We start from the raw sequence: 22,688 nt of genomic DNA, 5'->3' as shown, positions 1-22,688 counted from the left end.
AAGCCTATCTTCTCTGCCTTCTCGTGCAGGGTTTGCAGTTTGTACCGCCAGATGCGAGGTGCAGCTTGGCTACCTAGCTCGACCACGGACCAAAAGTGGGCGTTGCGTTATGCTGCGATAGCAAGCAGGCACAGTGACAGGGCAGGCGACGGAGACCAGAATAGGATGACTATGAGACCTGGGGCAAGGCCAGAGACGGTTGACAGACGATGATAGTATGGAAGATCAGACGCAATAGCGGGTTTCGCAGCCGACTGGAGAGGTATCAGATCGATCCGGCGTGATGATTTTTTTTCGGTCTGGCAGTAGGTACTAAGTTTACTCAAGATTCTACCTTGCAGCGAGTACCGGCTGGTGGTGGACGGGTTGAGACGAGGTGCGTTTGAGGGATGCTCGGGCTGAATGCTCTGGAGCCGGCTTGGTTGTTTCGGCAGGGGTCGGGAGATACTGCAGAAGCGGGTGCGGCAGGCGGGACGAGGCGAAGATGACGGAGATGGGAGAAATCAGAAATTCGGGAAGGTGAGAGGGCTGATCTTGCATCCCAGAGAGTCGGAAAGAGGTGAGAAATCATAATGAGCGGATGGATTCCCCATTGCCCTCTGGGAATATACATACGATGCTCGTTTAGCGCCTTCATTTGGCGATGCGGGAGCTCATTGGTGATGGCCCAATGCAAGAGCTGCAAATTCGTGCCTGGTCTCGACATTCTGGGCCATTTTGGGCCAATTTTAGGCCGTGACAGCTTGTCGGGCGCTTAAATGGGGCCAATGGCCGTGAAGGTTGCACACGGTGGGGATCCTGCTGCTTGGCCGCCAAGGCACCAGAAAAGGCACCACCAAAACCAAGGGCCAACCTCGAGCCCTCACACAGTGCTGGGCATGCTGCTCAGATGCACAAGCGAGGGGCGGGAAAGGGCATTGGCGCTGTATGATAGACACCGTCCTTTGCCAGCATTGGACATAATCGACATTGGCTGTTGAAATACCACTGCAAAGTGTTTTGTACCGATCTATGCCCAAGTTCAGCCGCGATGCGATGTTCTGTTGATTACCTCCAGCGACCAGCGTCCAGCGTCCAGCGTCCAACGTCCAACGTCCAACGTCCAACGTCCAACATCCAGAGGCATCTAGACGAAACCCCCCAAATAACCTTCATCAATCGCTAAATTGTATGCTTATATCTTGAGTGGTACCCGCGTGCTAAAATGGTCGGGGACTCGGGGAGGGCCAATTGCAGCAATCTGCTTTGGGCAGAGTTGCGGCAAGCTGGGTCATGCTTAAATCTGCAATTCTATTATTTGCCGGCTTACCGAAGCATTTGTGATGGGGAAGGGGGCCTTTAAGGGGTCTCAAGGAGGGTCGCGAGCAACGATGCTACAAACGTGCTGCGACCATGGCATGGGTTGGCGACCGGGGGTTTTTCCATGCGAGCTACAGAGTACTGATGCGAGAAAGAAAAAAAGTTCCATGCGGGGGCTCGGGGACAAGGGCGATGCCCACGGTTCCCCCGTCTACGTCTCCAACGTTCCTCTCGATAAACAACAGACGACGTAACTCTGTCCAATGGCCAAACACCACCGTCCCGACCCTACACTGCCAGATTTTAAGCTTAGACATGGGGTGTAAACAATATCGTACGATTTTCTGATCAGGCCATTCTCAGAGCCGCAGAGACTGACGGCAATATCCTATATAATCAGTCCACGTAACCTGGTGTAAAGCAGTGAGCCTCATGCCTTGGCACAGAACTCGGCAACGACATATAAGTCTTGTGCTTTTCCGCTCTCTTCGACATCGTTCGATTTCTCGTCAGTTTGCTGCACATCAAGGGGCCCCAGCAATGTGCGCTCTTCATGCTATGGCGGGTGGCAGGTATGGCTGGCAGGCACACACACACACACACACACACACCCTGAGGCTACAGGCTCCCTTGGGAGTGCTTTGCCTATTTCGGCCTTCTTTCCTTCTTCTTCTTCTTCTTCTGCTTCTTCTCTCTCTCTTTCAACGCACAAGCCGTCTCTATCACTGCCTTAGAGAAGGCCCCCTTGGCAGCTTCAGTTCCTCTATCATTTCACAAAGATCCTAGGTCTACGGAGTACTGGTCTGGGTCTTGCTTTCCACAGCACGGCACGAAGGCTTCCCGAGCAGGAAGATCATGTAGCTCTGGAACATGGCATTTTGCTTGGAAGGATGCCGATTACCCAGACAAAACAGAACAGCAGATGATTCTTGGGCCTCTTGAGAAGGCTGGGTCGCAATGCTTGCAAAATGCCTGCGCTCGTGAAGCGTGCAGATCGTTAAGCTTATTGAAAACCAAGCGTAATATGTAGTCGTACTGGATCCAGCGATCTGAAACCACCCAAAACGTTAGAAGACCAGAGCCTCGACACGAGAGAACAGGGGCACGTTGGAGCAACCCCACACCTGCAACGCCGCTGTGACACGGACTCTAGTCCGTCCAGTGGGATTGTACGTGTTAGCGTCGGTCACTGCTGCATTTTTCATCTCTCTTGCGGGCCTGCGTTTCCAGGTCGTGTGTCATTAGGCGGAAATCCTTCTTCAACAGGATCCATGCCCTTTCGCATCGTCCGTCATCCGCACGCGTCTTGTTTTGCCTTCAGAAAAATAAGGTGACATGGCCCGCTGTCCCGTCCCCGTCATCATCTCAACTCCACGATGGCCGTCGTCTGGCAGAGCTTTGCTTTCCATCTTTGTTTCTCCTCGTAGTTCCATCGGCAGACTGGGGCTTTGGACAGGATGTTTTCTTCACGATATGGCATTCATGCTACAGCCAGGCTAGGTGACCGGTCGCGCCCGCCATGCCCGAATGAGGATTGAGGAGGGATGACTTTTGAAGCCGTCTCAAAACGGGCCAAGCTTATTGGCATGCCAAGTGAAGGGGGGTCTTCAGAGCGAGCACTGGCTTTCCCTCACTCACTTCAACTGGACATAGCAAACTCCGCCCTTTCGAGGACTTACCATGGTGAGAAGCTTCGGAGAGTCCTACATGCCCAAGGGAACCATGTTCGACAGCACCGCATTCTAGAATGTCTTTTGTTCTATCACACATATGGCCTGAGGTAACTTTTGAGAACTGGTTGCTTGTCATACCCTTGGCAGAATGCTTGCGCCTTACGCTCTCGATTTGGTCACTATCTCGAATGGCCGAGCCCGGTTTGTCTGTGTCGGGACATGGCACTGCAAGCCAATGTCCCGAACTGTGCCGATGTATCCATGACTCTAACTGCCGTGCTACCCCAACGCAGACCTCAGTTGCTCGGGGAGGCTATGCCTACGTGTGCTACATGCTGCAAGACTGCGCAACAGAAATGACCACGCTGGTTCACTAGCGGGCTAGCAATTCGCCTGCCCAGCCCGTGAACTTGGCAGTTATTGTCGAGAGCAACAACCCCGATAGAATCTGGCAGGTGATCGTCAAGGATGGCTTGGGGAAAGTAAGGCCCTCGTCCGTCTTCTCGGAAGCCTGCATACAACCTTGACAGAAGTACTATACCCCGGTACGGGTATAGTCTGTAGCTGTCGCTGTTTGTCAAGTGAGCATATATCTAACAGGGCTTAGTGTTCGTGCAAGGTTACGGAGACTTCAAGATTTTGTTCAAAACGTGAACACCAAGATTCAATACTACTCTATACACTCGATGAGGAGCCATTGATGGCCAACTCGTCGATCTGGACCTTCTGGGCAAACATTGGCACGAAAACTCCATGTCAGCTGGTACATAATGGACTGCAGTCCAGAATCTCGACGGCGGGCTGGGGCATTTCGGGCCCGACGGTCTTGGTTGCAAATCCAAATGACTGGGAACGAGGCTGCTTTGCGTTGCTAACAAAGTGGCACAATATGAGCGGTGTAGGTTAGTTGCTGCCATTTGATGCAACAGTTGGCCGAAGATACTGACAACTGTAGGTCAGAGCTTGAGGGCCATAGTGACTGACAACTACATGTTCTATCATCATACTGACGGCTTGAACCCGAGCATCTTGGGCACAGGTAATACATAAGATAATTGACTTAAGCGTGTAAGATCTCAAGAATTATGTCTGTGCTCTACTGGCCGTATACCGTATTTATTTCTTGCCGCAGTCACAACATACCTACATTCAGCCGTAGGACCAGGCTGTGTGGAACCAACAGTATTTCGCTTAACCTGTCGTGCCCCTATACCAGCACCATGCGACCCACAATCTGTGTTCACATCCGAGCTGAGAGTTTTCGAGATCATGACGCAGTTTCCGATGGGACAACTTCGCAGGCATTGACGGGTACGTAACCGCTCGACTTTCAGCTCTCTGACAGCTCCAAGACTTTCCTAGTTGCGGCGGTGATGTGAACGATGGAAAAGCCGTTTCGGGTCATCATTGTGGGAGGAGGTCTGATCGGGCTTCTTGCTGCCCACATGCTCGCCAAGTCCAAGATCGACTTTGTGGTGTTAGAACAGCGGGACAGCCTCTTCCCAGAGCATGGTGCAGTATCGGTGTATATCCTCACACCGTCAGAGTGTTCGACCAACTCGGGTTGTTGGAGCCGCTCCAGAAACTTTGGAACCCCTTGACTCGGAAATTGGTCATGACCCATTCGGGCTACATCTTCAAAGACCACCCTAGGTTCACCTGGATGAGGACCAAGTAGGTTAAGTAGGATTCCTATTGTTACCATTCACCGGTATCTTACTTACTGATTGTTGTAGTCATGGTCATCCTTTTGCTATGGTTCATCGAACTGATCTGCTACGATGTCTCTACGACACCCTTGAAGATGGCATGAAGAAGTACATCTATGCTAACAAAAAGGTGATTGATGTTCAAGTCTTTCACGACACCTGCAAGGTACGATGCGCGGATGGTACAACCGAGTGCGGATCCATCATCATTGGCGCAGATGGTAGTTCGAGTAGAGTACGACATCAGATGCGAACATATAGCCAGCTTGAGCAACCTCTGCTGCCATTGGGGGCGAACAAGCGGCCCTTCTCAGCATCCTTCATTCTCCTATATGGCGTAGTCTCAGTGCTACCCGGCATGCTTGAGGGGACCTCCTGGGAGGCGCATGGTCCGGGCATGTCTACGTCACTTTTTGTGGGCAAAGAAAGAGCGTGGTTTTTCTGGTACGAAAGATATGCCTTCTCAATGCAGGAAGCGCCGCGGAAAAGATACAATAAGGAAGACGAAGCACGGTTTGTTGATAAATGGGCACACGTGCACATCACAGACAGCCTGCGTCTGCAAGATGTATACGAAGCCCATCAATCTTCTGGGATGACTGTGGTCGAGGAGGGGGTCGTCCAACACCGGTTCGGCAGACGCATTGTGCTCGTCGGCGACTCGGCAACCAAGGTCACCCCCAATCTGGCTTTCGGCTTCAATGGTGGAGTCCAAGGTCTCGTTACGCTGGTGAATGGCTTACACGGGCTTGTCCGTCGCCAGAATATCACCAGACCGAGCACTGCAGAGCTCGATGCGGTGTTTCAAACATACCAAGACCAAGCACTTCCTCTCTCAAGGCTGCTGGTGGATGTCTCGGGCGAGTCGCTGTGGGCCACGATCTGGGATACGTGGGGTGCCTGGGTGATGGATCGCTATGTCAACCAGGCGACGGGGGCAGATCGGAGAAGGTACAACAAACGATTCGCTCCCATGATTACACAATCTCTCGTGCTGGACTTTTTGAGCGAGCATAATCTCCCACGTGGGAAAATGGCATGGCAAAACCACCCGGAGACGGCTATCGACATGTGCGATTGAGTTGCAATGGTTCAACATCTTCCAGCCTATATTACCCCTATTAGACAGAGAGCTACTTGATAATATGGCTTGAAAACCACGATAGAAATAAAAAAACCGGTGTGGTTTATTTGTGTCGTTCACTCGACATTGAGCCCTCTTAGTCGTCCTGAAGCTGACATTGTTGTGGTATGATGTGAATACAACTAATTAGCTGGCCAGTCAGCTAAACCCCAATAATTGTCGCCAGTTCAGGTTCAGTCACATTGTGGTCAACCACAAACTCAATGTCCCTATCTCCTTTGTCAAGCTTTCCATGTGTCTCCACATCTCCCACCAACCCTTAAAAGACATTGTCCATCCTTAGCCCATCAGGTCTCACATTCTCTTTGTCCGTTGTCAATTGCTTGGTCATTGTGGAAAAAGGACTTCACCCAACTGAAACATTTCCTACAAATGTCACTGGCGGCCCCTACTCTCTTGCATCGAAACGAGAGCAACTGTTCATCTGACACACGCGCACACAAAGAACCGCACCACTGTGCATCCCATCCGTGTCACACACCCAACATGGCGGGCGCGCACCAAGCAAACGACCTACCGGCCGAGTTCGTGCAACGTATGGGCTCTTTCCTTGAGCAGCCCCATAGCGACTGGGGAGATGCCACGATCCTATCTACCATCCGCAGCATCGTTGCGGACGAGCTCTGGAGTGGCTATCATGTTGAAATGGGCTCTCTGGACCCCGGATTCATCATGAGCAACAACAACAGTCGTAACAGCGGCTTTGAAATCGCACATGACAAGGAAGATGCTGATCTATTCCGGAACGTTTCGTACAAGGTCCCGCTGCTCACCGTCGCTCCGGGCGAGCGCGAGCAGGATTGGGCCATGCCCGAAGAAGAGGCACACGGATTGATGATCAACCGCCTGCTCCAGTGCGTCAGTGTCATGCGCGTGGGCAACGACAGCGGCGCCTGGTGGGGACGCTATATCTACCCGCCGCTGCGATCAGACATGGGCGACTATCTCGCCATCATGTTTGTCCTCGGCCGCGAAGGCGAGAAGAAGAATAAGTACTTCTTCCCGCCCTTGAAGGTCCTACATCGCCATACCACCACTCCTGGCGGGGAGGCCAGTTGGATCGGGGTGGACGTCCCCCAGAAGCGAGACCTCGAGACGCTCCGAGACGAGATGGCAGAGTACGAGAGGCAGTACAACGAATCCGTCGAAGAGTCCGCCAAGTCCGCCACGGAGAGGGCCCGGGACGAGCAGGCTCAAAGGCTCCATAAGGAGAACCTGATCGCCCGCATCGAGTCATGGCTCGAGAACATCAGCATTGAAGACGGTCACGAGGGAGGACGCCGTCGAGGGCGCAGGGGCTGTGCCCAAGGCCGGGGTCGGGGTCAAGGAGGAAGCGGCCGGACTCTGTACAACCCCAACGAGAATTCTCGGAACCAGGAACGAAGAGGACGCCAGCGTGGCGCTCAGGCAGCAACGGGATCGAAGGGGAAACAGCCTAACCCACGACAAATTCGCAAGAGAAACGCCAGCCCCGAGAAGCCTGTCGTGCTCCAGATTCTGAAGAGACCGGTGGACCCCTGAATCATGCCGCACTAGATTCGACGATAGGTCTTTCGATTAACCACGCTGAGAGCGGCTGTCCGACTGCCAGACAGGATAAGCCACAGCTCATAGGCCGTCTTACACATCACGAGTCGATACTATATCAGGCACTTCGGGTGAGAAAACAAAGAGTGCAGCAGACAACACATGGATGAGATCGTGAGTAATAATAAAGTGTAATGAAAGGAATTTGCGGCCGGGCTAACCAATGAAAGTACTATCTAGTAACACTCATGAAAGTGTTTCTGATCTGCCCATGATGCCTCTTCGGCTTGCTATGCTGGCGCCTTCCACGCAGCAGTCAATTCTCCCTTGTGTGGTTTGACCGCGGATGGAGATGCCACATAGTCGAAATGACCCATACCTGCCAGCAACGTGACATCTTGCGGTCCCTTGACCATGGTGCCGTTGCTGTTGAGTATGCTGTGCGGGAAGCCTACGTCAAAGTCGTACCCCTTTTCGATTTCGGCAACATCTTCTGGCGACAGCTCTAGGGATAGTGCCTCCACGTTCGCTTTCAGCTGCTCGACTTTGCGGCCGCCGACAACGGGGAACAGATACGGAGTCTAGAGTGAATCAAAGAGGTTGCTTAGTGAATGCTTTTTCCTTTCTTTCCAGGACGAGCAAGGTAGGTAGTTATCGTCCAGAGACATAGACTAATAGATGAAGAGATTGGACCCGTCACTTACCTTCTGCATGGCATAAGCCAGCGCGACCGCCGTGATGTGGACCCCATGGCGCTTCGCCACCGCGTCGAGAAACTTGGCAACCGACGCCTCGCGGCCGATGCGGAGATGAGGCGGGACCTGGCGCGAGCCCGTATCCTCGGCGTCGGGCGACTTGAACTGCCCGCCGCCCAGCGTGCCGAAGGCGTGGACGGCCATTCCCTCGTCGTGGCACATGGGGATGACCTCGCGCTCGAGGTCGCGCTCCTGGGCCGAGTAGCGGCCCTGGTAGATGGAGAAGGGCCGCAGGCCGTGCTGGCGCGCGTAGGCGTTGGCTTTGACCACGACCCAGGCCGGGGCGTCGCTGATGCCCAGGTAGAGGACCTTGCCCTGGTCCACCAGCACGTTGAGCGAGCGCATCAGCTCCGGGATGCCAGTCGCGAAGTCCCAGGCGTGAACGAAGAACTATAGGATGTAAAATCAGGGTATCAGCAGGTGTATCTTTGTTTTTACATGTTACCTCGCCTGTCATCGGGCCTCTGTAAGATGTAGAGAGGGAAGAAGGAAAGGGGGAAAGGGCTTTAGCCATACAATATCGACATAGTCGGTCTGCAAATTCTTCAGGCTTTTGTGGATGGACAGGTACATGCTCTTGGTTCCTGTCCCGCCGAAGTTGCTGTGCTGGAGCTGCATGTGGCCAACCATGGGGTTCATTGTGTACTTGGTCGCGACAACCATCTCCGGACGGCGGCCCGTCTTCTGCATCCACTCGCCGATCCACTGCTCGCTCTGGCCTCCCTGGTACATGTTGGCGGTGTCGACGAAGTTGCCCCCGAGGTCGTAGAAGGTGTCGAGTAGCTCAAAGGCCATCTCCTTGGTACATTCGCCCATTCCCATCTTCCAGGCGTCGCCGAGGCCTACAACAAACGTGTGAGCTAGTTATGAGCAAGATAGGAGCGATGCAGAGACGAGGGCATACTCATGCCACCGAGAGTCAGAGGGCTGACTCGGACGGATGCTGACGGTGCCAGCAGTCGGTGTCTGCCAAGGAGGCTTTTGGGCACCGGAGGCGGGAGGAAAGCCATTTTTCTAGAATTTGGTAGCGGATCTGGTATTGAATCGGTAACTAATAGTATTGCGTATGAAGTGGAAGTTGTCCTGAAGAGATTGGAATTACCTGCCGAATGATGCTCCCCTTCGCTCTATTTATAACGATATGATGCCGGACTTTTTTTTTCACATAAATCCTGGAAATCTCCAAACCGACCAGGCTGTTGACCGCATTACACGATGCCTCGTCAAGTCTGATTTCAAAGCAGAGGACGGGTTGTTTTGCTCATCGCACTTTTCCGGACAATTGAAGGTATCGCTAACTCCATCATACATCATGAGGACTTAGGATCCAAGGCCGGAGGATCATCGTCCAAGCAAGAGAGGGTCCTCCGGGCTGGAGTTTAGTGACGCCTGCCCCTGGCTCAAACGCGCAACATCTGATTGGTCAGAATGTATACTTCTGTTCAGCTTACGGGCTGTTCGATTGGCTCAAAAGTCCGGCCTCTTGGGTTGGCTTACACAAGCATCTAACCAAGGAGATAAGAGTTAACTCCAGTCCATAGGGCAATGGGGCAGGCAGACAAGCGATAAAAGCCAGGTTGCCAATGCTTTTTCTCTAGGCACTTCTTGGAATTGAGTTTGACCTTGGCCGATTAAAGAAAAAGAAAAATTGCATTTCCAAGTTATGGCAGTGGTAAAAAAATCCTTCCGTCACCGGTGTACTGAGTCAGTTCCGGCGTTTGTTCCAAGTATTCTGGGTTGAGTATCACTTTGACGTATGGGTACGCCAGGTAGGTAGGTATATATACCTAGGTAGTTAGTATACGGGTACCTACTTATATATATAGATTCTCCGACCACTTGCTTGCATATTAGACAGCGGATGTTGTTGTCACATACTGGGTGTTGCTGTGTGCGCATCTTGAGCCAAAGCCGACTTTATAGTGAGTGCAGCGCGTATCGCAATATGTGCAATGGGCGAACGAACCGACGTCTTTGCCCTACCAGCGAATCCGCAATTGAGGTTGCATTGTCATGGGAACAGGACGGCTCACGAGCCGGGGGCTCTCCATAGAAGGATTGCAAATAGAACCGGGGAAGAATCGGGATCAACGTTCCGTGAGATAATCCGGCTCTGCCACCTAATAACTGGTCGCCTTTATTAGGTAGCCTTCGTTAGGCTGGTTGGTTAGGCCGTTTCAATTAGGTAAGCACTTGACGTGTTCATGTAAGTTTAATTAGGTACATCCCCCTACTAAGTAAGTAGGTACCTTGGTACCCAATGGTTAGGGGAGGCGGGGGAGCTGCATCGGCTGCACCGCCTCTTATCTTGGCCCTGCATTCAGGGACAAGCCCCAAGCATTGCGTACATGCATCTCACTCACTTGCGACAACTTGCATTTGGTAACCTGGAGTTAGGCAGACTTATACTCTTTTTCCCCTTCACTTTCCACCACCCAAAGCACCAGTGCTGAAGCCCCTGCCTTCTCGCAACGGCCGTGTGATACTACATAATCAATCCAGTGATTCCCATCTCCTTCACTCGCGCCCAACTAACCTCCACGTGTTTGCTTCTGCGATTTGCTCGATTCATGCGTGCCCAAGATGGTGAGACAACAACACGCCACCCCGCGATCGATCCCAGCGACTGACGATATTTGTGCATTCAGGGTATCAGTAGACGCCCCAAGGACAAGGCGGCCCAGGCCGCCCGCGGCGGTGGAGATTCAGGAGGCGGCGCGAAGCCCAAGAAGGCCACCTTCGAGACCAGCAAGAAGAAGGAGATTGGCGTTTCCGACCTGACGCTGCTCAGCAAAGTATCCAACGAAGCCATCAACGAGAACTTGAAGAAGCGATTCGAGGGCCGCGAGATCTACACCTACATTGGCCATGTGCTGGTCTCCGTCAACCCCTTCCGAGACCTCGGCATCTACACCGACCAGGTCCTCGACTCCTACAAAGGCAAGAACCGCCTCGAAATGCCGCCGCACGTTTTCGCGATCGCCGAGTCCGCCTACTACAACATGAAGGCATACAAGGAGAACCAGTGTGTTATCATTTCGGGAGAGTCGGGAGCCGGAAAGACAGAAGCGGCCAAGCGCATAATGCAGTACATTGCGAACGTGTCCGGCGGAGAGGATGGCGACATCAAACAGATCAAAGACATGGTGCTGGCCACCAACCCGCTTCTAGAGTCCTTCGGAAATGCGAAGACATTGCGAAACAACAACTCGTCACGTTTCGGTAAATACCTCCAGATCCACTTCAACGCCAATGGAGAACCAGTGGGAGCCGATATCACGAACTACCTCCTGGAGAAGAGCAGAGTCGTGGGCCAGATTGTCAACGAACGAAACTTCCACATTTTCTACCAATTCACCAAGGGTGCTTCAGAGAACTACAGGTCGACGTTCGGTATACAACAACCCAATACATATGCCTACCTGAGTCGGTCGAAATGCTTCGATGTCGATGGAATCGACGACTTGGCGGAGTTCAAGGATACTTTGCAGGCCATGGGTATCATCGGCCTTACACAGGGGGAACAGGATGAGGTGTTCCGCATGATCTCCGCCATCCTGTGGTGCGGAAACATAACATTTATCGAAGGCGACGACAGCTTTGCTCAAGTGGCTGACCAGAGCGTGGTGGATTTCTTAGCATATCTACTTGAAGTTACACCGGAAGCACTGATCAAAGGCATCACCATTCGAGTTTTGACCCCGAGAAACGGAGAGGTCATTGAGTCGCCTGCGAATCCTGCTCAGGCAACTGCAACCCGTGATGCCCTGGCTATGGCTATCTACTACAACCTTTTCGACTGGATAGTAGCTCGGATCAACCAGTCGCTGAAGGCAAAACAGGCTACAGATAACAATGTCGGCATTCTTGATATCTATGGCTTTGAGATTTTCGAGAAGAACAGTTTCGAGCAGCTGTGCATCAACTACGTCAATGAGAAACTACAGCAGATTTTCATTCAGTTGACCCTGAAAGCCGAACAGGAGGAATACGCTCGAGAACAGATCCAATGGACGCCAATCAAATACTTCGACAACAAGGTGGTGTGCGATCTGATTGAACAAATCCGACCTGTTGGCCTTTTCTCGGCCATGAAGGATGCGACCAAGACGGCACACGCTGATCCGGCTGCCTGTGACCGCACGTTCATGCAGAGTATCAACGGCATGAACCATCCCCATTTGACCCCCCCGACAAGGCAGCTTCATCATCAAGCATTACGCTGGTGATGTGAGCTACACTGTCGAAGGCATCACCGACAAGAACAAAGACCAGCTTCTCAAGGGAGTTCAGAATCTATTCCAGCAAAGCCAAAACCGATTTGTGCATACGTTGTTCCCTCAGCAGGTCGACCAGGATAACAGGAAACTGCCCCCCACTGCTGGAGACCGGATAAAGACATCTGCCAATGCTTTGGTGGAAACATTGATGAAATGTCAGCCGTCGTACATTCGTACTGTCAAGCCCAATGAGAACAAGTCGCCGACAGAGTATAACGTGCCCAATGTCCTGCATCAAGTCAAATACCTTGGTTTGCAGGAGAACGTCAGGATTCGCCGTGCAGGTTTCGCTTACCGCCAAAACTTCGAAAAATTTGTTGAGCGCTTCTTCCTACTGTCGCCTGCGACGTCTTATGCGGGCGAGTACACATGGTCAGGTTCCGAGGAGGCTGCTGTTAAGCAAATTCTGAAGGATACAAGCATCCCGAAAGAGGAATGGCAGTTGGGTACCACGAAGGCCTTCATCAAGTCGCCCGAGACACTATTCGCCTTGGAGACTATGCGTGACCGATACTGGCACAACATGGCCACACGTATCCAGAGAATGTGGAGAGCGTACCTCGCATACCGCGCCGAATCTGCCACGAGAATTCAGCGCTTCTTCCGCAAGAAGCGAACCGGTGCTGAGTACTTACAACTCCGTGACCAGGGCCACCAGGTCTTGCAGGGTCGCAAGGAGAGACGCAGATACAGTCTGCTGGGGTCGCGGCGATTCTTGGGCGACTACCTTGGAGTCAACGCTGCTGCGGGACCAGGCTCCCAGATCCGCAGTGGCATGCAATTGTCCGCTAACGAGAAAGCTCTATTCACATGCCGTGGAGAGGTTTTGGAACACAAGTTCGGACGATCTAGCAAGCCTAGTCCCCGTATCTTCATCGTCACGAACAGCAAGTTCTACATTGTTGCCCAGGCCCTCGTCAACCACCAAGTGCAGATTATCGTTGAGCGCCAAATACCTCTTGGAGCTATCAAGTTTATTGGCACCTCCACCTGCCGAGATGACTGGTTCTCCCTGGGTGTTGGTTCTCCTCAAGAAGCCGATCCATTGTTGAACTGTGTTTTCAAGACGGAGCTGTTCACGCAAATGCAACGTTGCATGCCTGGTGGCTTTACCCTTAAGATCGGCGAGTCTATCGAGTATGCCAAGAAGCCAGGGAAGATGCAGCTCATCAAAGTAGTCAAGGACTCGCAGCAACCCGTCGACTTTTACAAGAGCAGCACAGTGCACACCCAACAGGGAGAGCCGCCCAGCTCGACATCGAAGCCGACACCGAAGGGCAAGCCTGTACCACCGAGGCCTATTACTCGGGGCAAGCTCATCAAGCCCGGCGGCCCCAACGGAAGACCGGCTCGAGTCCAGAACACCCGACCGGCTGCTTCGTCGACTACAAAACGGGGCCCAGCCTCGCTACAGACGCCGCGCCCCGTACCTACGCCTGCTGCTGCCACGACCACTCTCCCAAGCCATACGCGGAACCAGAACTCCACTTCTTCTACTGCTCGGATGCCTCCGCCACCGCCTCCTCCTGCTGCTCCACCCGCGAAAGCCAAGATGCAGGCTAAGGTTCTTTACGACTTCGCGGGACAGAAGGAGAACGAGCTGACAATCAAGGCGGGCGATATTATCGAGGTCGTGCAGAAGGAGAACAATGGTAAGCCTATTCCGCCTTTCTTCATGCACGTAAGAACTTTTTGTATGCTAACAAGACACAGGTTGGTGGCTAGCTAAGAATGCGTCTGGGCAAGCGTGGGTACCAGCGGCGTATGTTGAGGAGATCAAGGCCGCTGCTCCTGCTCCTGCGCCCCGAGCACCACCCCCTCCTCCCGCATCCAACGGTGCTGCTGCAGCGCAGGCGAAGCCAAAGCCCCCTCAGCCCCCGGCCAAGCGACCCGCTGCGGGAAAGAAGCCTGCTGCGCTCCAAGCGCGGGACTCGGCGATGAGCATGAACAATGGTGGATCGGACAGTAGTCGGAGTAACACCCCGACCCCGAGCATTGCGGGCTCACTTGCCGATGCCCTGAAGGCCCGCCAGAACGCGATGCAGCATAGGAAGGAAGACGATGACGATTGGTAATTCACAAGAGAGAAGGAGAGAGGGATAGAAGTTGAACCTTGAAATTCTTTTTGCGCCACGACTTTGAAACTGGGAAAAATACGCGAAGGACGTCGAGTGCGGGAAGAACCCATGACTTGATGAAGAATTGCCCCCTTTTGCCATTTCATGAGCATGCATAAGAATCTGGAAAAGGTATTAGAAAGGCTGCGCGGCACTTTGTTTGAACCCCTGACTTTTTTGGGCAGGAGTTTTTGCTCTTCTTTCTACTCAAGGAAACGGAGACGAAGGAAAGAGTGAAAAGCAACAATTGCCTCGTCATGCAAAACGAAAAGATTCGTAGGACGAGGGCGTTGCCTTTACCGGATTCTCTATAGATTATATACAATTTCGACCAGTTTGAAGACGACGGGGCAAGGAGGGGGCGGCGTTGGTGGGTGCTTCAGCCCCTATTCTTCTCCAATTCGAGCATTTCAGGCTGTAGCTTTATAGACAGACAGTATTGATAGGAAACATTTTGATATTTTACTCATTCGTCTATTGATTAGTTGCACATGATTTGTTCATCTTTCTTTATATATACATGTATATATATCCGTTTACCGTCTTCATGTGTCTGCGCCGTCTTTGGTCAAGACTTTGCGACGCCGGATTAACTCGGCCAGGGGCACGTCGTCATCTTCGTGTGATTCTTCACCTTCGTCGTCAACGGGATCAACCAGGACATCGTCGTCGTCGAACTCGGCATCCTCGTCGACACCGTAGTCGCCCAGCTGCTCGCCGTCGGCATTGACCCACCCGGACTTGCCCTCGTCCACGACGATCCCGCCGCCGCCGAGATGCGGCGGTCGGTCTTCCTGGTCTTGGTCTTGGTCTTCGTAGTTGTCGTAGCTATAGCGGTCGTCGTCAACGAACTCGTAGCCCCCGCCGTCGACCTCTTCCAGCTCGCCGAGGATCCGGCCTGCCTCTTGCTGCGCGCTAATGCCGCCGCCGACGCCGCCGCCTTGCTGCCATCGCCGCCGCATGTCCATCTCCTGCCGCCGGCGGAACGCCTGCACGTCGTCCGCGTTGTTGTTGGCGCCTCCCCGGGAGTTCCTGTCGTACGCCTCGCGCTCGGCCGCGAGCTCGCGCCGGCGCTTCTCGTTCCACGCGCGCGAGTGCCGCATCTTGGCCGGGTCGGGCGGCGGCCACATGCCCTCGTCGTCGTTGAGGCCGTTCTCCTCGTACTCCCAGCCCGTGGTGTCCCCCCCCTTCTTTCCTGTCGTTGGTAGTGGCGGCCGACGAAGAAGAAGAAGAAGAGGACGGAAAGGGGGCGACGCGCGGCCCCGACGCGAACGGGAAGAACCACAGCAGCACGTTGGCGGTCCCCATGGCCTGCGCCATGTTGGCAAAGATGCCGATGTCGTAGGGGAATTCGACGGGGTCGAGACGCAGCAGGGCCGGGTCGTCGGCGTCGCGGCGCGTCTCCCAGTAGCCGTCGTCGCCGTCGTAGTTGCTGCCGCCGCCGCCGCCGTCGCCGAAGGCGCCGCGGCGCCGCTCGAGCAGGGCGTCGTGCCGCTCGATCTCCCAGCCCTCGATCATGGTCGTGTTGAAGAGCCAGCCCTGCAGCGTGGTTCCCAGGAGGATGCCCAGGGCGAGGCTGGTGCCCATGCCGACGAGCGCGAACATGGTCACCCAGATCAGCTGCGGGAGCGTCGGGCCTAGGTAGGCGGGCAGGTGGCGGTTGGCCCAGAGGGCATGGAAGCGCTGGAAGACGAAGTAGAGCAGGGTCCACAGCGACACGTTGGTGAAGACGAGGAAGCGCAGGAAGTGCGGGAAGGTCTGCAGCGAGACGCAGTTGGAGGTCCAGGGGCAGTGGTGGTCCATCTTGGGGATGCAGCGGCCGCAGATGCGGCAGTGGTGCGAGCGCGGGGGCTTGGGCAAGCGGCACTTCTTGCACCGCTTCTGCGATCTCCCTCCCTTCTTGTTGCCCATCGCTGAGCCGTCATTTCCGCCGCCTGCTGCTGCTTTTTTACCGTGCGTGCCTGTCTTCCCGCCCTCGCCCTCGCCCTCGTCGTCGGAGTGGTTCGGTTTCGCTATCGAGGGCGGGAAGGTGTAGCGGCCCGGGTCGACGGTACAGGCCCTGTAGTATGTCCACCAGAGACATAGCAGCAGGGTGTTGAAGGTGTAGGTCTGGGTGGTCGTGAGAGGACCGGGTTCCAGGTCGGGCGACCGACTAAACAGCACCTGCGAGCCGTAGCCCAGAAAGGCGATCAGCAGGCAGACGGCCGGGACGGCAAGTCGCTGCACAGAGAGTGGCGCTGTACTGCCGACGAGAAAGGCCATTATGTGATAGATTCGGAGGCCATCCGCGTGGTCGGGTCACGGTAATTTATACTTGATTTGAACTGTTCAACCAAAACGAGGTTGTTGTGTTCAGCTGCAACGAGGCTTCTATGCGACGCGGAAATTATGGGCCCATTACAAATTGTCCCGCCCGCTAAAGCTTCCCTTCCCTAGCCCATGGAGCTGGGACAGCATCGACTTCGAAGCTTGTAAGCCTTCCAGTGTGTACATACCAACACGCCAAATTGGGGATGACTCAATTGTAATTATTGTTTGACCTCCTGGTTGAGGCGTGTCCTGTGGAATTAGGATATATATCCTACCTATAGATCATAACACGCCTACACGTCTATACTCTAGACCAAGTTCAAACGCCTTCATGCTTGCAAGAATGCTCCCCAAAACGCCAATGCCCGCTAATACAAACACCATAAACCCAAGCAAATCGGCATCATGAACCACAGCCAACTGGCATACGGCATTGCGTGACGACGACCTGGAATACGAAGACACACCCACACCCACACCCACAACCCCCTTAGCTGAAGAATTGAGAGATACCACCGGCGCCCGGGTTGGGCGTCCAGCCAATGCCACCAACCCATACATTCTTCCCGGCACAACCAAGGCACCTCCTCTGCTCGCCCAGGTTGGTGATGGAGCAATGCGAGCAGACATGCTTCCCGCACGCGCCACACCCCGAGTCTGCGGCACCGTCTGTTTCCATGGCATCCCCGTCCATTGCGTCGTGCAGCGCTTGTCCGCAGTCCTCGCAGTCGGTCGGCTCGTCTATGGCGGGGGTGGCAATGGACGTCTCCATGCCGTTGTTGAATGTCGCTGGTGCCGTATTGGCGTTTGGCAGGTTCCAAAAGTTGTGCAACGAAGCCTGCGCCGGTTGCTGGTGGTGCGGGTGCGGCACGGCAGTCGGCTGTATTTGCATCGGCGTGATCTGCATGTGGACGTCGTCGTGGGGCTGTTGCTTCTGGGCATTGTAGAGCATGTTGAGTGTTCGCTCTGCATCGGACGGAAAACAGCATCATTAGTGTCGGTCTTTTATTTCGAGATATGCAAACCTCTTCTCCTTGGAAGTAACAACATAGGGGAAGGAAAAGGGGGCCTGGCTTACCGTGGACTTCATGTTGCGACGGCCGCGAATCGCGGAACCTCTTCATGGTCCGGCTGTGCAGATAACCAGACGACTTGTGGGGTGAGAGGTGCAACGAAGATTTCATCAAATCGAACTGGAACGCGCCGGAGTCGGGTCTCATCGGCGAGTTGTTGAAGGAGCAGGCACTGGAAGGCGAGACAGAGAGCTCCGACTCTGACCGTTTGCGCTTGATGACAACCATAGTGGCTAAGTACTTTATGGTGTTGCTGTGTATTTGATATGACGGGTTCCAAAGAAGTGAATATGTGACCAATGGGCTATTGATTCAAGAGATAATCGAATCCAGTGAGGTCTATTGAGAAATGGGTTGCATGGTATGAAGAGAGAGAGAAGTTAGAAGCTGAGATGATGGCATTTGAATGGCCAATTCCACTTACAGATAACGGGTGGTGATGAACATCTGCACGGTACGCGCTGAGCCCCGCGACAAAAGTCGCGTTAACGCGTTAATTGACCATAAATCGGCTCCACCATTGTTAATCCAGGTCTCACTTACCCGCACGCCAAGTCCACGACCACCCAACAGCTGTTAGGTAAACCTACCTCGCAAGATCATACTGACGCCAATACAGAAAACAGACACTGTCATGGGCAGTTTGAATAGTTCCAGATGCACCAAAGCTTTGTTACACTAGTGACTTTTGATTTGATGTCCAGATCTGCTTCTGTTGGGGAAGATAAAAGACCCTCGGTACAGACCGGTTAATATAACATTTTACCACTTTTTATTGTGCTACTTCCAAATCGTCAATGTCATGTTTCCCAGTCTCATTCGCAGGCTATATGACGTGCAAACCACAATGTATACGTTGCACTTGAGCATTATAGCATCCTGCTCATATGTATGCTCTGGAGCGGCGAGTGAATACTCATGAATATTGTATAATATTCTATTCTCAAGTGCCTACAGCGTTTTTCGGGCAATGGCTGCATCCCAGTATGTTTAAAGCGATTGTTAAAACTGTGCTGATAACTACACCTATCCTTTGTGAGAGGAACATTTGATTGATATCATGTCAGAGCCTATAAGTAGCTATTCAAAGTTGTAAGTATACGGCAGTAAGTAGTAGTGTATACATGAACTCATTTAGTTTGACACAGTAACCATGACGCTGGCATTTTTGTACCAGCTCAGCAGCGGGTTCTCGCCGCTCTGCACCTCGGTATCCTCCACATAGGCCCATGAACGCATGAAATCCTCATGTGAGAAGACCCGCGTCAGCTTTCCTGTAATGACTCCGTACATGGCTTCGATAATCCTAAAGTCGGTCGGGAACAGGATATCAAAGTAGCCCTGGTGGACGAGGGGCGTCGACACAGGTACCATACGCCGCTCATATCGCGTCTGCACGACGGGGCTGTTCAACCCCTTGATTGCGTCGGGCAAGGTATGGAAATCACTGGTGACTAGCCTGTGGGCGGGGAAGTACTTCTCCAAGATATCGAAAAACTGCATACACCTCGTCGGAATATATTCCGGGTCACTCAGGTTGGGCGCGAAGGGGATTTGCTGCTTGAGCTTGCGAATCAACTTGCTGTTGCTGTAGGGAACGGGATATCGGCCCCCAGTGGCCGCGTGACGGACACGCAGGAACCGAGCAGCTACCGGGTCAAGTACAGGCTCGTAGAACTCGTAGAAGTCGTTGTTCTCTGTAATGAGTACCATCCCTTGCATGGGCTCTTCCGTGTTCAGGTCGTAGCGTATGACATCATGCGCAAAGTTGTCGAAGACTTCGAGGGCGATGAAGAAACAGGGCGACGGCACCCGCTCCTCCCAATCAAAGACAGAGCGGTTGATAATCTCAACCTTGTCAGAATGACCACGACTAGCGGCAGTCGCCAGCAGCTGTGAGTTCTGGATCGTGGCCAGGGCTGGACTGATCTCGATGATCTTATATTTCACCCTGTCGTAGACGGATGGTTCGACGGAGCGGATATAGTCCAAAATGTTCATCATCAGGGTACCTCTTCCGGCACCCATTTCGTAGATAATCAGGTCATGATAGGGGTAGGATGTCATGATATAGTTGGACATCAGGTAACGGGCGATGGCCTCGCCGTAATAGGGCCGAAACATTTCTGTGGGAGTGTGCCACAGCTGCCGCGTATCGTTGGGCGCGGGGAGCTTCGAGTCGAGCTCATCCTCAAACTCGGTATAACGCTGGCCGAGCTCCGTGTAGAACTCGGGCTCATCGCGGAGCGCCGGGAAGTCGAAGGGCTTGCCCGGCGTGAAGATGACGGCTTGCTTCGAGAAGTAACCGTAGTGGGGATTGTACAAGCTGTCTGCATTGTCCACCGCATTAGCCCTTTATTCGAAACCACCCGCATGGACAGGTAGGTGCATGTGAGGAAGAAAAGGAGGGGAGCAGAGAGGGAAACAACCTTCGACGAAATCTCGCATCAACATCTTGACTCTCCGGGGCCTCTCCGTCCGTGTCCGAAGCTCGTTCGCTGTCACCGTCGGGAAGGCCTTGTACTCCTCGGTCATGTCATGGGAGAAAAGCTCGGTCCGCTGTTGCCAGTCGCTTTCGTTTGTCCGCTGGGAAGGTTTGGCCCCGCGGGTGGTGGTGTGCCTCATGGCCATAGACCGCTTCTGCTGCTGCACGCGATGGCCATGCTGGATGCACGAGCTCAAGGCCACGAGGTTGCGTTGGGAGTTGCAGCCCCGGTGCCGGAACAGCTGGCGGAAGAGCTGCGTTACTATGGGGGAATCCATAGCTAGTAGCTAGCTATTGGTATTCGTAGGGCTTCCAGCACGGTCGTTGCTTGCCACTCCAGGCGAGGGGAGTTGTCAGGAAGATGTCTCCAAATTGAGCGACGACAACGACCTGAAGCTCGTGTGCTCTCAACTTTTGCTGCATTCTAGCAGGTGTGGTGCAGGTCGGAAAAGCGCCTGCCAGGCCCGAGCTCCCTCTGCTAACTCCTGCTGGCAGTTGGCGCTAGATGCAAAAAGCTCCAGCCTCCAGGCTTGTAGTGGTAAGTACATACCTAAGTGTGTGCTAGCCATTGGCGAATCGAATTGAAGAGTTGCGATGACATAGCTGCTGTAGCTCCCTCGCAGGGCAAAAACATGGGTGGGCGTGTAGTTTATTGGGCAGGCATCCATACCTAGCATGAAGAAAGTGTTTTCACTATTGGGACGGTTTCACCTATAACGGCTTCAATAAGTCTCCCTCGTCTGCCACACACTCCTCACAACTTGACCAATTATGTTTGAAGAAACCCGAAATTCATAAATATTGTGAGATGGAAATCATGGTGACGTACTAAGGCCATGTCTTTAAGCAATCATCCGAAAGCATATGGCTCCGCGGCAGTTGCCGTAGCCTTTACATCAGGAATCCTCCTGACCTTGGGATTCAAAGATTTGTACCCCGATCTCGAGAATCGTTTCCAGCAGGGGAAGAATCGGGCACGCCAGGCACGCCGGGCACAGACAACAACCGACTCGGACGTGGCCAGGCGGAGATCAAGTCTTTTCTGGGGTCCCGTGGAGCTCGAGGACAATGAGGGGAAAAGAGGCAGCGCACAGTCCGGGCCCCTGCCCCCGACGGCAGGCATAGTCGAGGGCATCGAGGGCTGCATCGGCAACACGCCGCTCGTCGAGATCAAGAGCCTGTCCGACGCCACGGGCCGCGTCATCCTGGCCAAGGCCGAGTTCCTGAACGGCGCCGGCAACAGCCCCAAGGACCGCGTGGCGCTCAACATGATCCAGGCCGCCGAGGAGGCCGGCCTGCTGGTCCCCGGCCGCGGCGATACCATCTACGAGGGCACCGTCGGCAGCACCGGCATCTCCATCGCGGCCCTCGCGCGCGCCAAGGGCTACAAGGCGCACATCTGCATGCCCGACGACCAGGCGACCGAGAAGTCGGACCTGCTGCACCACCTGGGCGCGACGGTGGAGCGGGTGCGCCCGGCTCCCATCACGTCGCCGGACCACTTTGTGAACCTGGCGCACCGGCGCGCGCGCGAGCACACCGAGTCGCAAGAGACTGAGAGCCGGGGCTTCTTCGCCGACCAGTTCGAGTCGCAAGCCAACTACCAGGCGCACTTCAAGACCACGGGCCCCGAGATCTACTTCCAGACAGGCGGTCAGGTCGATGCCTTCGTCGCGGGTGCCGGCACCGGCGGCACCCCTCTCGGGCGTGGCGCGGTACCTGAAGGATGAGGCCAAGCTGGCCGGCCTGAAGGTGGTGCTGGCGGACCCGCAGGGCAGTGGGCTCTACAACAAGGTGCGGCACGGCGTCATGTACTCGAACACGGAGAAGGAAGGCACAAGGCGGCGGCAGCAGGTGGACACGATCGTGGAGGGCGTCGGCATCAACCGAATCACCGAGAACTTCGAGGCCGGGCGTGACCTCATTGACGACGCGGTCAAGGTCACGGACGAGCAGGCCTGCAAGATGGCACGCTGGCTGGTGGAGCACGACGGCATCTTCGCGGGCAGCAGCACGGCTGTCAACTGTGTAGCAGCCGTGACTGCCGCTATGACTCTGCCCAAGGGCAGCCAAGTCGTCACCATCATATGTGATTCGGGGACCAGACATTTGAGCAAATTCTGGAAGTGCGTTGGTGAAATGGGTCTTGAAGATGAGACCAACCACGACGACCTCTTCCAGCTACTGGGTATCAAACATTAAGATGACAGGGAGAAGTGAGAGGCATGCTACGGTCCATTGATTCGGCCCTCCGGGCCCTGAAGCTCGAGCTTGTTTACACCAGGATCTATATTACAGTCGCGTCACCAACCAGAA

General features: G+C 54.1%; 8 protein-coding genes across 8 annotated transcripts; 4 read left to right on the top strand and 4 right to left on the bottom strand.

Moving 5' to 3' along the window:
* Nucleotides 1-4,354: 4,354 nt before the first annotated feature.
* PG997_009800 (FAD/NAD(P)-binding domain-containing protein) lies at nt 4,355-5,762 on the top strand (the record flags this gene model as incomplete). The annotated part of the gene is made up of 2 exons (XM_066814115.1): nt 4,355-4,512; nt 4,709-5,762. The coding sequence occupies 2 exons, from the start codon at nt 4,355-4,357 to the stop codon at nt 5,760-5,762; spliced, it is 1,212 nt and encodes a 403-aa protein (XP_066666077.1).
* A 549-nt stretch (nt 5,763-6,311) lies between these two features.
* On the top strand, nt 6,312-7,346 carry PG997_009799 (uncharacterized protein; the record flags this gene model as incomplete). The annotated part of the gene is made up of 1 exon (XM_066814114.1): nt 6,312-7,346. One exon carries the CDS (start codon nt 6,312-6,314, stop codon nt 7,344-7,346), a length of 1,035 nt encoding a protein of 344 aa, XP_066666076.1.
* A 296-nt stretch (nt 7,347-7,642) lies between these two features.
* Nucleotides 7,643-9,117, bottom strand: PG997_009798 (aldo/keto reductase; the record flags this gene model as incomplete). The annotated part of the gene is made up of 4 exons (XM_066814113.1): nt 7,643-7,933; nt 8,057-8,497; nt 8,624-8,949; nt 9,012-9,117. 4 exons carry the CDS (start codon nt 9,115-9,117, stop codon nt 7,643-7,645), a joined length of 1,164 nt encoding a protein of 387 aa, XP_066666075.1.
* Nucleotides 9,118-10,455: 1,338 nt separating this feature from the next.
* PG997_009797 (uncharacterized protein) lies at nt 10,456-14,462 on the top strand (the record flags this gene model as incomplete). The annotated part of the gene is made up of 4 exons (XM_066814112.1): nt 10,456-10,499; nt 10,764-12,262; nt 12,306-14,039; nt 14,101-14,462. 4 exons carry the CDS (start codon nt 10,456-10,458, stop codon nt 14,460-14,462), a joined length of 3,639 nt encoding a protein of 1,212 aa, XP_066666074.1.
* Nucleotides 14,463-15,049: 587 nt separating this feature from the next.
* PG997_009796 (Palmitoyltransferase) lies at nt 15,050-16,766 on the bottom strand (the record flags this gene model as incomplete). The annotated part of the gene is made up of 2 exons (XM_066814111.1): nt 15,050-15,694; nt 15,759-16,766. The coding sequence occupies 2 exons, from the start codon at nt 16,764-16,766 to the stop codon at nt 15,050-15,052; spliced, it is 1,653 nt and encodes a 550-aa protein (XP_066666073.1).
* A 538-nt stretch (nt 16,767-17,304) lies between these two features.
* On the bottom strand, nt 17,305-18,115 carry PG997_009795 (uncharacterized protein; the record flags this gene model as incomplete). Its single annotated transcript, XM_066814110.1, has 2 exons — nt 17,305-17,780; nt 17,893-18,115. 2 exons carry the CDS (start codon nt 18,113-18,115, stop codon nt 17,305-17,307), a joined length of 699 nt encoding a protein of 232 aa, XP_066666072.1.
* Nucleotides 18,116-19,021: 906 nt separating this feature from the next.
* PG997_009794 (uncharacterized protein) lies at nt 19,022-20,650 on the bottom strand (the record flags this gene model as incomplete). Its single annotated transcript, XM_066814109.1, has 2 exons — nt 19,022-20,217; nt 20,317-20,650. The coding sequence occupies 2 exons, from the start codon at nt 20,648-20,650 to the stop codon at nt 19,022-19,024; spliced, it is 1,530 nt and encodes a 509-aa protein (XP_066666071.1).
* Nucleotides 20,651-21,208: 558 nt separating this feature from the next.
* PG997_009793 (uncharacterized protein) lies at nt 21,209-22,574 on the top strand (the record flags this gene model as incomplete). The annotated part of the gene is given in 2 exon segments (XM_066814108.1): nt 21,209-22,087; nt 22,098-22,574. The coding sequence occupies 2 exon segments, from the start codon at nt 21,209-21,211 to the stop codon at nt 22,572-22,574; spliced, it is 1,356 nt and encodes a 451-aa protein (XP_066666070.1).
* Nucleotides 22,575-22,688: the final 114 nt, after the last annotated feature.

This window comes from Apiospora hydei (assembly GCF_038363865.1).
Source record: "Apiospora hydei strain CBS 114990 chromosome Unknown utg000007l_segment0_segment0, whole genome shotgun sequence".
NCBI lineage: Eukaryota > Fungi > Ascomycota > Sordariomycetes > Amphisphaeriales > Apiosporaceae > Apiospora > Apiospora hydei.
This window is presented reverse-complemented; position numbering and strand designations above follow the sequence as displayed.